General features: G+C 34.1%; 4 protein-coding genes across 4 annotated transcripts in view; 2 read left to right on the top strand and 2 right to left on the bottom strand.

The window, feature by feature from the left end:
* The first annotated feature begins 463 nt into the window (after nt 1-463).
* Nucleotides 464-3,787, top strand: LOC123691475. The gene is made up of 3 exons (XM_045635886.1): nt 464-563; nt 643-2,771; nt 2,848-3,787. Exons 1-3 carry the CDS (start codon nt 476-478, stop codon nt 3,694-3,696), a joined length of 3,066 nt encoding a protein of 1,021 aa, XP_045491842.1. The 5' UTR covers nt 464-475; the 3' UTR covers nt 3,697-3,787.
* Nucleotides 3,788-4,424: 637 nt separating this feature from the next.
* On the top strand, nt 4,425-7,738 carry LOC123691456. Its single transcript, XM_045635859.1, has 3 exons — nt 4,425-4,735; nt 4,815-6,973; nt 7,042-7,738. The coding sequence occupies exons 1-3, from the start codon at nt 4,651-4,653 to the stop codon at nt 7,612-7,614; spliced, it is 2,817 nt and encodes a 938-aa protein (XP_045491815.1). The 5' UTR covers nt 4,425-4,650; the 3' UTR covers nt 7,615-7,738.
* LOC123691457 (post-GPI attachment to proteins factor 3) lies at nt 7,726-10,536 on the bottom strand. Its single transcript, XM_045635860.1, has 8 exons — nt 10,497-10,536; nt 10,219-10,420; nt 9,782-9,936; nt 9,463-9,618; nt 9,137-9,261; nt 8,674-8,807; nt 8,119-8,323; nt 7,726-7,851 (listed from the first exon to the last, which is right to left on the bottom strand). The coding sequence occupies exons 2-8, from the start codon at nt 10,334-10,336 to the stop codon at nt 7,779-7,781; spliced, it is 966 nt and encodes a 321-aa protein (XP_045491816.1). The 5' UTR covers nt 10,337-10,420; nt 10,497-10,536; the 3' UTR covers nt 7,726-7,778.
* Nucleotides 10,537-12,343: 1,807 nt separating this feature from the next.
* The window catches only part of LOC123691455, a 40,016-nt gene continuing 38,740 nt past the window's right edge, over nt 12,344-13,619 (bottom strand). Inside the window, exon 12 of the mRNA XM_045635858.1 lies at nt 12,344-13,362. Coding sequence (XP_045491814.1) covers nt 13,174-13,362 — 189 coding nt within the window. The 3' untranslated portion in view covers nt 12,344-13,173. The remainder of the gene's footprint in view (nt 13,363-13,619) is intronic.

Here is a 13,619-nt window from a genome sequence, read left to right as displayed (position 1 = left end):
TAACAAATCGTGAAAATAGTGGTACGTAGTAAGTATGCTTATTTAATTTTCCAAAAGCTATTCACTATTATAATCTTAATATATATAAATCTCGTGTCACAATGTTTGTCCTAAATGGACTCCTAAACCACTTAACCGATTATAATAAAATTCGCACACCATGTGCAGTTCGATACAACTTGAGAGATAGGATAGTTTAAATCTCAAATCGTTTTAGAGAAAGCGGGCGAAGCCGCGGGCGGTAAGCTAGTCCAATTTAATATCTTTTCATGGAATTTATACATCGTCACTAAATTGCATAGTGTTAAGATGATTTTCCTCCTACCCTCAAAACTTACCAATACATTTTAAATATTTTAATCCTCTTACGTGCATTTCTAATTTGCCTCTTATTACGTACTTCATGAATATCAAATACGAATTTATTTATTGCATATAAAAAGTAAACTATCTTTCAGTAAAGTACTTAAAGGTGATGCCATTTCGTACTCCTCGGCGACGTATCTCGCCTAGAACCAAGCGCCGAGTTCGAGCTATCAAAGATTTCTTCAGAAAAACACTTGGTAATGTATAGATATAATATAAGATAAACTATATTTCACATACATAATATTAAAATTATAACCACAATATTTTTTATAGGAACATCATCTCAGACGGACTGCAAAACAACTTCTAGTATAATTATTAGTGTATCTGATTTAAAAAGTAAAATAGATATCATAGAACAACAATTAGACAAAGTAAGCAAACATTGCCGTGATTTATCCTGTCTCGAAAACAGTATTAAGAGAGCAGAGAGCACAACGATAAGCAATGAAAAGCGATCACTCAGCGCTGGTACGAGTAGTAAAAAAAGTTTAAGAGGTGTGGAAACAAGAATTATATATAAAACTCCCAAACAAGACTATATAAAATCCGACGAAAGCGAGTATACAGTAAAGTACCCGCCTAATGTTACGAAGAAAACAATTCAGTCACGTTCATCGCCTCCCAAATATAATCAAGATATTGAAGACAGATCAACTAAACAAAACAGGAATATCGAAAAATCTGTTAAGAAACAGCATATTATGTCCAGCATACGTCCAGATAAACAAAAAATGTATAGAGCTACCTCAAGTATTAATCTTTATTCGCCAAAAGATAAAGATAGAATTGATCCAACTTGTTCTGGATATCATCGTAGTAGCAAACACAAAGCATCACATTACGCTGAGAGAGCGACTCATCACGAGCAAAGAGAAAGGATAAAAAATGACCTTCGAGATGCTCAAGTTAATGATCATCATAAAAGTCGCAGGAAAAAACACAAACTACCAGACTTGGACGAAGAATTCATAGCTGATATCATAAGAAGACAATACAAGCCTGTACAACTGTTTGGTAGGCGATTATCGGACTACAGTCAGTTTTCGGCGCCAGTTTGTCGTGACCAGGAATTTTCGAATCGTAATGACATCGAGGAAGGAAGTGAATTATGTTCTTGTTGCTATGAAGGACAACGCAGAGTCAGTCATCGATATTGTAATAAACATGATCTGAGCGACATGAGAAGCATCTGTGATGCACGCTTATATAGTTCGAAAAGGCATAAACGATACAAACAAGCGTATATAAACGATTACAATGATTCCACTGTCTATGATTTAGTTCCCGTAAAAGAGAAAACAAGTCCGAAATCTAGACGAAAATTTATTGAAGAAACTTCGGTTCCATATGAATGTTATAAAGAAGTTCCTCCATCGCCTAGAACGCACAGACCCCGTCTTAATCTAAAAACTCAACATTATGATTACGAAGATAGTATAGCACCAAAACGTCGTAATAAAAATTTACCATCTCGATCTCATAAACATAATGATATCGATGAGGCAAGTGAACACTCAGATAACTCTTTACAAGACTTTAACCAATACAATTTGCACAAAAAGGAGATGTTAAGACCGAATTGTACTGAGCAACACAATATAAATAACGACACCCTAATAACACACATCACTGAATCGACAACAAATAAAACGGATCAGGCCTTGTTTGAAATAAAGGATATTTTACAAAGCTTTTTGCAAGAAATCAAAAAGGAAACTACTCTAAGCAACACTCAAATAAACAGCGAACCAACAAAATCTCCAGAAAAACAAACAGATTCAAAAAATATCCCCAGCCAAGTTCCGAACACTGGACAAAATTTTTGTAATGACAATAATCTCGGCCAGTGTCCAGTACCTCCTTTTATGTCACCGTTTACGAACCCTTGCTGTTATCCAATTCTTCCTATATGTCCTATCAATTACTCTCCAAATGGTTATGTCCTTCCTACACCAAGTTACACGTGTGCAAATTGCGCAAACAGTTCGAAAGAAACAACTTGTCATAACAATAAATCCACCACTAATCACAAACAGCCTCAATCTTTTGATGAAACTCAAGAACTTATAAAAGAGATTTACAAATTTGTTGCACAAAGTCCAAATACTCCAACTTCGAAACGCTTCAATCATGCTAACGATCACACCGTGAACATTGAAAAGAAAATATTAACATCTAGAAGCGTTGGCAGTTCCAACGCATCTAAACGAGACGTCATGGTCGAGACACCTCAGATGAAATGTTATTCGAAAAGTTGTGAAGCAATTGGGTCAAGAATGACTACAGCTACTTGTTACTCGACTAATCCTAGTTATTCTGATACTGTTTTAGAAAAACTCAGCTTAGAAGTATCCGACTCGTCATCGGAATATGAACTTGATAAGGAGCCCATTGAAAAGGTAACGTATTGAATGTTTATTATACCTATTACAATACGTTTACTTTTTTATAAATAATAATCTTTTATAATTACAGATGAAAGGACATAAGTTCTCCAGAGTATTACGTAAAATTGGTTTGTTTAAACGAAAGAAGAAAGATGTTATAGAAGAAGTCAGTGAAAGCGATAGCACAGTCGAAGCTAAAATCAGAGGTAACTCTAAACCACCATTTCCACAGCATATTATGGACTATTCTGTTCACAGGCAAGAGTATTTCCATCCACCGCCGCTACCCGAGAAGAGATATTGTCATGCACATGACGTATCACATAGACATGCGTGCGGTGATGATGGTTGTGGACCAAGAACATCACCATATAATCCCTACAAGCACAGACAATGTCCACATGATCATTCAACTCCACACTGCTACCATATGCAACCGAGAGAAGCAGCGCCATGTTGTAATAATGATTACGACCCACGTTATAATTACGTACCTAAACCTCCTCAAGTTCCACTGTGTTTAAAAGAAATTGAAGTAAAAAGTACCGGTACTCAGAGCGATAGAAAGATGTCAATATTCAAAAAATTCAAAAAGAAAACGCAACCGCCACCAATCCGTCGTCCAGTTATGATGCAGCAACAGCACAGCGGCGGGACACAGACTGCCAAGGAAAATAATGTTTTGTTCAATTGGAAAACTTTGCAACAGAAAGCTAAGCAAGCGAGTAGCAATTCAGATCCAATGAAATTTTCCCTCAAAACTCAAAAGCAACTCGCCGAAGGTGATATGAAATTAAGAAACGCGATGTTGAAGAAGCTATTTTATAAAAGAAATCCCTTTTCTCCGAGAAACTTAATTGTTCGTACTTTGCTCGGTAAAGACAAATCCAGTTGGGGTGAACCCCCAAAAATGTATAGACCACGAATGTTTATATAGTAAATTTTTTTCATAAAAATTAAAGTAAGTTTTGTTTTGTATCATGTTTTACAAGGTGTTGTTCATGTGTTAAATATAAATTTATTTCTTATATCGTGTTTGGCTTTTATTTCATTTTTATTTAACGTTTAACGAATATTTTAACGTTTTATTCTGTGATGTAGCCGCCTTTCGGACAGCAAAAACAAATGTAGGTACATATTTTGATAATACATATAACGCTGCATTTACATCAAACTATAGCGAATGATGAACTAACCTAAACTAACCCCACCTTGTAAATTTATTTTAATGTAAGCAGGTATAGCATTTTTCGTTGTTCTTAGTGCGTTATAAAATATAGTATGCAATGTTCACTGAACAACACAATACGAGTTTACGCTGTAAACACGTAAATTTTCGTTTACACTATAAAAGATCACAAAAGAATGCTTTAGCTCTAACATTGGGTCGAACTCTATTTTTGTTTAATGCAAATGCACCGTAATGATAATGATAAAATCACAGATAGGTACCTAAATATTTTTAGAGACAAAAGGGCAGAACAACGTGTGCCGGGGCAGCCACAAAGGGCAGCTACTATAAAATAAATATTTTTGGCTATTAACTTATCAACGGAACACAGCAAACAACAGTTTTCCGTGATGTGCGGAAAACCCCTGGTAGTGAAGCCTCAGCTTAAATGGCCAGTATATTATAAAATAAAATAAAAATAAAAATTCTTCGACAAATTATATTGTCACTCTTTTGACTTCTTTCAACAACTTAAATTCAATGGTGAACTAAAGTTTATATTATTTTATTTTGTGATTCCCTTCAGGTTCTAAATTAAATTTGTTGTTAAATAAACGGCGGAAATTGTTACATTAAACAGTTTTAAAAGTTAACAAAAAGGTATAAAAGAGAGATTGAAATATCCATTTTAATGAAGATCGGATAGTTTTACAATTCGTTATGTGTGATGAAAACATACCAAGAACATGCAAACAGCGTTTTAAAGGAATAGAAAACTTTTTACGGAGAGTTGCTTTTAATTTAGGTATGTTTTTAAGCACTTCGTGAGTGATTCAGATACCATTTAACATTATCAAATTCTAAATCGTTTTTACCTACCTTAGGAAACACCGCATCACAGACTGAAGTCAAAATTATCTCATGCATTCCTATTGATGTAACTGATCTTCAGCAAAAGATAATAAATTTAGAAAGAGAATTACATGAAGCTAAAGATGCTAGAGTAAACAATGACCAGAACGTTCCTAACATACCTGGAAAGTCAACTGGTGTTTTCAGTACAAATGTAGTGGAGACATCAATAAGTGCAAGTTATACTGGCACTAAATCAAAAGAATATTCTTCATTTGGCAATAATTGTGCATTAAACGAAAAGCCATCAAATCTATCTTTCGCTCTTTCGTCTCTCTCACTAGAAGCACACAAGGAAGGCTCAGAACATTTTCAGACACGTGATAAAAGAAAAAAAGATTCAAAATCTGGAGAGAAAAGCAAAAGTATATTTAGAGGACGCAAAAAGAAGAGTAACAAAGAGGAAAGTAGACAAAATACTCAATTAGTTTACTTCGCTGAAACTCATCACATACCCTTTATGGACATGCATTCAACCTACAATCAGAATAAAAATAAATTTACAGAGAGAAGAGATATTGTGAGCGAGCATTTATCAAATATTCTGAGAAAACAGTATGATCCCAAATTTGGAATTGAAGAATTCTCAGACACTAGCGATTTTTCTAGACCTATCTGTAAAGATATAACAAATCCCCTAAGGTACGATTCGGATATTTGTTCTTGCTGCCACGGGCGTTTCCAAAACATCGATCATTTTATGGGGAAAGGCTTCAATTTTATGGTTGATTCAGGCCAGTCACAGGTTTGTGACTTCAGAAATAGTAATCAGACTTACTACGACTCTGATTTATACGATATTGTACCAGTTAAGGAAATATCTGGAAATACAAAACAAGGCTTTAATCGTTGGCCAGAAACTATACGTCCAAAACATCGAGTTAATCCCGTAACACTTAGCTATCGAGCCGAAATACCGGCTAGGCATCGGTATTATAAGCAACCGCCAATAAAAGCAGGAAACCCCCGTTCTTTTATGTCTAAACCAAGGAGATATAAACCTCTCAACATCGATAATAAAATAAAAGAGGAAAGTTCAAATACTTGTTCCATCGAATGTGGTGATGTTTACACTAAACCAACTGTGCCAACAAGAATAACAACAGACCATAATCTCACAATGTCACAGGAAAAGGAGAATAACACAGTGCAAATAAAAACAGCTGAAAGCCAAACAAAAAGATGTAAAAGCATCCAACTTGAAGTTAATTTATTAAACGATAACAATACTGAAATGATGTTAGAACAAATAAAGAATATATTGCAATCAGTATTAACCGAAGTGAAAACGAACTCTCAACTGATCAAAGAGAAGCCGAAAAAAGATGCAATTGTTCAGAAAGGATCGTCACAAAATCATATGCCAGGATGTTCAACGCTTCTGCATAGTTTAACATACAACGGATCACACAACGCTAATTCATATTATACGCCCTATTCCCCACACATACCACCTAACCCATTATGCTATGCAAGTATTCCTTATCAACCAGTTAAATGTATGCAGAACCTTCAGTATCTACTACATCCCTGCCACAGGCACGAAATGAATTCTTGCTACTATACAAATAAGAGCGTTCACTCTCATCACAACAAACCAGTTAACATTGCAATAAACACAGAAGGTGGTCTAACTTCTGTGAATACACCAAGTAAAGAAACCAATAACTTAATAAAAGATATTTACAAATCTATTGCTCTCAGTATGGATTATTCTACAAAAGCGAGTTCTAGGAGTGAATATAACAATTTTAAATCTTCTGAAAATAATTCGTCCGAAAAATTCACACATACTCAATCAACGATGAGAAGTGAAGCAGATGTTATAAGAAGTGACAAAGATGCAGCAGTATATTTATCTTCAGATATTGGTAGACCCTTGCGTACAAAATTACAATATGCAGAAACTAGTGCACAATCAGAAGATAAAAGCGAGACGAAAGAAACCAACACGAAAGATATGAAAAGGGGCAGATCAACATTGACATCAAACAGAGAAGCATTCAAACTTTATAGGCCTGACGAAAGAAATCGCCAACAACTGAATGAATATTCTGAAGATAGAACGGAAATTTTGAGTGACGGTGAAGAGAGCGATAAAACTGTTGTTCCGAATGCGCAAGACAATATGGTAATATTTAAAATGATTCATCCGTAAGCAAATTTTATAGCAACCTTTAATTTAACATTTATTTACAGGTGAATAAGGAGAAAAAAGGTCTTCTTCAACGCTTTATCAGAGGAGTTAAACGGTTAAAACGACGTAAACCGCGACGAAGTGACCTTGAGGAAGAAGATGCTGAACCGTCTGAAGAAAGCGGAACTGAAGACTATGAGACTATATACAGTGAAAGCGTCAATCAGTCACAATATCGGGTCTCCACACCTGTTAGGCCAGCATATGCTAAAAAGTCAGCGCCTATCAATATACAAGTGAATGGAAAAAGAATAAGTAGGTCTCCTTACATGGAGCAAGAAGAGAAACGGGAGTGGAACGAAAGGTTCCAAGAAAAGTATTATCCGGGAAGCCCTGGCCCCAGCCGCTCGGTCAGAATGCCGCGACGCAACACCCCGTATCGTAAGAACTACGAAGTACGCAGTGTCATAGTCGATGACAGAACAGATTCGGAAAGTGAAATATTAAATTACGACTATCAAGATCATAACAAGCAGATTAGCACAAGAGAAAAAATGGGTTTTCTAAAGAAACACAAATTAGGGTTGAATTGCCGGTGCGGTGAACGATTTAAAAACTTAATTTTAGATAACTAATTGTGCTGGAATATCTTCTAAATATCTTCCTTCGTCAATAGTGCATGTCCTTAAATTTGTGTTCGTAAATGTGGGGTAAATTTCAGTGTTTATTAGTTTAAAATAAAATTATCGTGGTTTGAACTTATTTATTTATTTAAATATTTTAATTAAATTACAATATTTCAATTTGATTTAACGTAACTCTTTGCGCTTGGTACTGATGTCTTGAGATAGTTGAGATCGTCTATTACAAACCTGAAACAAAATGTTTCCATGAGTTATACAAAATTTCCAAAAAAAGTTTTTTTTTTGCTATCGTGTTCTGATCTGGATTTTCTTAGAAACGATTTTATTAATCTCAACATTTTGGTTTCACCATTCACCAGCTATCTTCATTAGTATTACTACGCAAATTTACCAATAGTCCATTAACAAACGTGTTTATCAAATACGAAAAAAACTTTTCCCGAACTCTACCAAAAAAAGTACCCGCATAAATTTTCAAAAGCAAAAAATACAAACCTATAGAAAAAGAAGGGCAATGGGGCAGTGGTCAAATGCCACAAGGCGTGCGCGTCCCATCCGAACTTAGGTGGAAAGTCCAGCAGCTCCAGCGTCAGAGCAACTCCGGAGAGAATGATGAAGAGGATCAGGCGCCGCACGTAGCGACGACCGGCTATGTACTGGATGATCGCCCAGGTTAACCAGATCACGGAGCCTAGCACACCTGGGGATGGCAAATTCTATAATTATTAGTATGGATTATTAGATTATTATAGTATTGACGTAATTATTTATGTCAGACTCAAGATCAAAAAGTGTTCGGTGCTTTGACTTTGAACATTATTGCCTGTGAATAAGGTGTTAATTTAAATGAATGACTTATTACAATGTAACTCGAAAAATTTTAGTTCATTCGTAATCATTCCGTTATTTCAAAAATTAAAAAAAAATTCCTGCATTTTTTTATTAAAAAATCTGACCACGCGAGGCGAGTAACCAGCATATTTTTCGTAACAATACAAAGTTAGTTATCATAGAACTTCATATAAAAATAATCTCTACCATGAAACTTACCAAATATCACATTGACTTGCATATTATAGTCGTAGTCGATCTGTCCCGTATACAGATATAACGCGTGCTCTACGAAATACACCAGTGTTGATAGGAGCGCGACGCCTGATATCGTCTTCCGCTTGTGAAACACCCTGCCATGAATTGAATTATTTTAAATGCAAATATTCGTCAATATCTATAAACTAACATAGATGAGTTGGCAAAGGAGTTTAATATACTATAGACATTCCTTTTAACAGTTTTTCAAGAGACCGCACAAATCAAGGTGAAATTTTTTAAGTTTTTATGAGCGCTAGTTGACGGTCTCTTGTTCACGTAGAATAAATTGACGTGTCCTGGTTCGAAGTAAAAGAAGGCTCATCACCTGCTTACTGTAAATAAAATCGATCAATGAAAAGATACCAAGAGACACAAGAAATCACATATAACTAGTTGATACAGTATTAATGTTAACACATACCTTAATACCGCCGCAACAAATAAACTCATGACCATAGACAAAGCACAAACATAGTCCATAAACTCTGTGAAATAGTTGTCTCTGGTGTGGAATATTGTAGACCAAAACCAAGCATTTATACATATCTAAAAAGGAAAATCCATAATTATTACATTTTATACAAATAGTTCTTTATATTAAATTTTTTATACTTAGATGTCAAGTTTGCAAGTAATTAGTAAGTAATATTAATGTACTTAGGTCAAACGTACAGCAAATTATGAGTGTCACCTCTACATACAAGAAATATTTTTATGCTCTATTTATTGTAACTAAACTTTACGTACCCCAGCAAACACATGCCAAAACAGCACAACAGGCATAGACCTGGTCGGGAAGAGTCTCGCAATCTCGTTGTACATAAACACATGTACAGCAAGATTCAGCACTGACGCAAACGCAGATGCTGGTTCTTGTATTCCCAAGATTTTTGCAAATGGCCACTGGAAATAAATATCATGAGACATGAGTTGCTTAGAAAAGACACTTGCTGAAATACAATCTTAAAAAATTTGTTAATATTTAAATGTATAAAAACTTGCATAAACTGAAGACTGTGTTTTTGTTATTTGTAATATCATATTATTATAATAATTTTTTGACTACCTTGCCATGAAATTTAGGTATAGCAAAGCCTCGCTCATGGAAACCTTGCACAGTCTTCCACATGCAGGAGTACCGACATTCATCTTGACAGCTCCATAATAACATTTTACTCCATACATCTTGATTATTTGCTGCGCTTGGCAAAAAGCTATCATCTGGAAAGAATATGAATTTTTATAGAGAACATTTTTCCAGTAAGACTTCAAAATAAATATTTAATCTTTAGATATAAAAGATAAGATTAACTTTCCAATTTTTCAATATTGAATTGTACAGACGCGCAGTACGCGCTTTTAATAAGTTTTATTAATGTATTGTTATTTGTACTTTTACTTAAATTTGATGGGTTTACAAATCACCATCTCGTCTTGTTTACAAAATGTATTCGAAATTACGTTTACAAAATACGATGTATGAATAGTAAAAAACAATTTTACCTGCTGTACAATTAGATTTAACGCAACTTTTGAGACATTTATTGTAGAAAGGTGATCTATCACCATCGCTACATAGAACACAAGTTATTATTGCAAAGAAATACGCGATTCGTAACATGTTTCTCAATAAATACAAGTCTAATGAAGATTTATATAAAAACCATTATGCAAGTCATTCACGATCACACTGTTGTATCCATTACTAAAATCATAAAACAATATCATTAAAGTTATGTTATGTTTTATTAAATATTTATATTATTGTAACAATTTTTTCCTATTTGTTATTATCGATCGGCGACCGGCTCCGGCCTCACATGACACTTTATTGACATTGATAGAACACAGATGATTGTTGACACTTGTTACTTGACACTAACATTGACATCTCGATCAAAATATAGAGAGGGCAATATTGCATAGAGGAGGCATAGAGCCTATTTTATAAATTAGGTATAATCTGCTTTTTCCAAATCCCAATTATCCCATTCAAGAAGCTTATATATAATACACTGGAGATTTCAGTAGGTATGAACATTTAACTTGTAACAAGAAAATATGACATTGAATGACGCCTGTATGTTTTTTATCTCTTTCACACCTAACTTGGTCACCCACAGAACAGTAAAAACAAAAGGTCACCCCCACAGAAAGATATAAAAAAACCAAAAAACATACAGGCTTCATTCAATGTCATATTTTCTTGTTACAAGTTAATGTTCATACTGAAATCTCCAGTGTATTAGATATAAGCTTCTTGATCCCATTAAATGCCCGGTCGCTCTGGGTGACACATTCGCACGAATAAGCAGACCCACAAATAGGTAGAAAAGCATTTGCAAATGTTTTTATATGAGCGCTAAGATATCTTATTGTGCGAATGTTTGCACGCAATGGATCCGCGCCTTGTGAAGAATTGGCATTGTTTTAGAATATTTTCATCTTATAGAAAAAAAAGGATATTTGCGCCATAAATAAAAATGAAAATTATTTCACAAAAAAATTTATTAAATTACAGAACAACAGTTTACAATAGACCGTGCCAAACACATGGCACAAATAGCATTAGGAAGTTGTAAAAACTCACATCCATCTATAACCACAACTCTGTACATGGCCATTGTATAAAACACTTACAGAAATTCTATTTACAAAGTTCAACAAAAATAGACTTTATTAAACGAAGAACTTATGTCCTACCTAATACATTAAAAAGTTACACCTAATAATCCTGTGGATTTTAATGCGAAATAGTCCATTAAACTACATTACATGGATCATTTTACATTATTGGTCACAATTTATATAAATTTTAAGGTATAACCAATTTTGATTTACCCATACCAACAAATAAAAAGTATTGTAAAAACCAGAGAATAAGGATATGATGTAGTATAGAATTTATACAATTTTATATCAATTTGAGCAGTGATAAATTTAATTTAGCAAACAAATGTTTCCCTTATTACAAAAAAACAACATTCCATGTTACATTTCCCTTGCATATCATAATTATTATTAATGTACTTTATTCCATATAAAGGTTTCAATAACAACCTTTTATTATTTAATTATAATTCAGACGGCACATTTTGCAGTTCTCCCATTTATTACGACACTACAAAAATACCACAGAAGTCCATTCATCTCAAAAGTAGAACTGAAACTGAACACTTCTTTACGATAAACAAAAAAACTTCGAAGATTTTTACTACATTATTTACAACTTTATTAATACTATAATTGCACTACATATAAAATCTATGTACAAATGATAAGTACTATATTATGTACAACAATATACATTCCACAATCTAATTTCGATTATTTGTTACACATCTTTGGTATTTCATAATAATTATCGTGTTCTAGTTGTATTTATTGTTAGGAAACACATCAAATATCTCTATATAATTTTACGATTAAACAGTTTACACACACATAAATTTTTAAATGACTGTAAAGTTACCTGATTTGATAAAAAAGTTCATTTTGATTTTGATAACAAGCAATATTTAGTAATCAACCTACTTGGCTATGACTAGTCTTAACGGTAAGATATTTAACATTGACTGAAATCTTAACATGATTCACTTAAAACCATAATATGATTAATATTTTTTATGGATGTGGTATATAAAGAATTGTTCCTTAATTGTAATATGGAGTGATTTACCCATCGTAACAATCATTAAATTGTGATTTAGTTACATGCTAACAAATATTTTTTTCACATACATGACACATTGATTTATAATCTATGTAAAACATAAATAAAATCTGATTGACCACAGATAAAAAAAATGTTCTTCTGCCCTTACATTAGTGATTTGTTCATCACAACCTCAAATCTAAACAAATACATTTGTGCTTGTCTATCAAATTTTAATACATATAAAAAAGTTTCATACACTTAGAAATTTCCTAAATATTTACAACATAATATAGTAACAACATTTAATATTGTCGTTGTATTGTACAAAATAAGTCGCAATTTCTATGCTGCAATAGAACAGGCAAAATAAAACTGCTTCATGTGAACGTCTTCCCAAAAATATTTTGCAAAATCACAGCGTGCACATTGTCTCTATGAACACAGACAAAGTTTATTTTGTGAACACAGCTTTTAAAATCATGGAGGTAATAAATAAGCTGAGCATGTCAATTAAGCTTGCACTCAAATATAAAACAGTTAATCCAAAAAGTGGCAATCAATATCTTTCCCATACCTATAGATCACATAGCGAGGCAATCAGCAAAAAAGCTTCCAACACTATACCTATAATCAGTCTATCAATGGAAGCAACCGAGGTGAGGCCGTGAAAACTGTACATTCACTAAACCTAGTCACTATCGTTCCACACTGAGTCACTTTAGCATGTTCACTTCACTTCACTACACTTCACAAGTCTACATGATGATGGACATGGCGCGGGAATGCGCAAGGGGCCGTGATCAGAGCCTCTCCCGCAGGTGTCGCACCGCTGCATACACCTTCACAGCTGGTCCGAGACGCAGGCGCAGGCAGTGGACCAGCTCCTCGCAGGAAGCCATGAGTAGTTCAGCTCCTGAGAGCCGGGCTGCGGCTGCCGCTGCTCCTACGGCGGCTCCCGCGATACGGGATAGGAGGGCTGCTACCTCTTTCTGCGAAACGAAAAAGTTATGTTAAAATAAACAAAGCTTAGTAGAATGATGGAATAATCTTGAGAAATAGTTATCCCACCAAAAACATAAATTTATGTAAAAATTGGAGCCGAGTTCAATCGTTGACTTAATTTGCCAAAAAAAGAAATGAGATCTAAATGTGTGCCAAGTTCTGCAGACAGTCCAGAAATTTATTTACAAGGTTGTATTAAGTTCTTAGGTTGACTGAAAACTCAATTGTTTTATTTTCCCTTAGA

The sequence above is a fragment of the Colias croceus genome, chromosome 4 (genome assembly GCF_905220415.1).
Source record: "Colias croceus chromosome 4, ilColCroc2.1".
NCBI classification, from domain to species: domain Eukaryota; kingdom Metazoa; phylum Arthropoda; class Insecta; order Lepidoptera; family Pieridae; genus Colias; species Colias croceus.
This window is presented reverse-complemented; position numbering and strand designations above follow the sequence as displayed.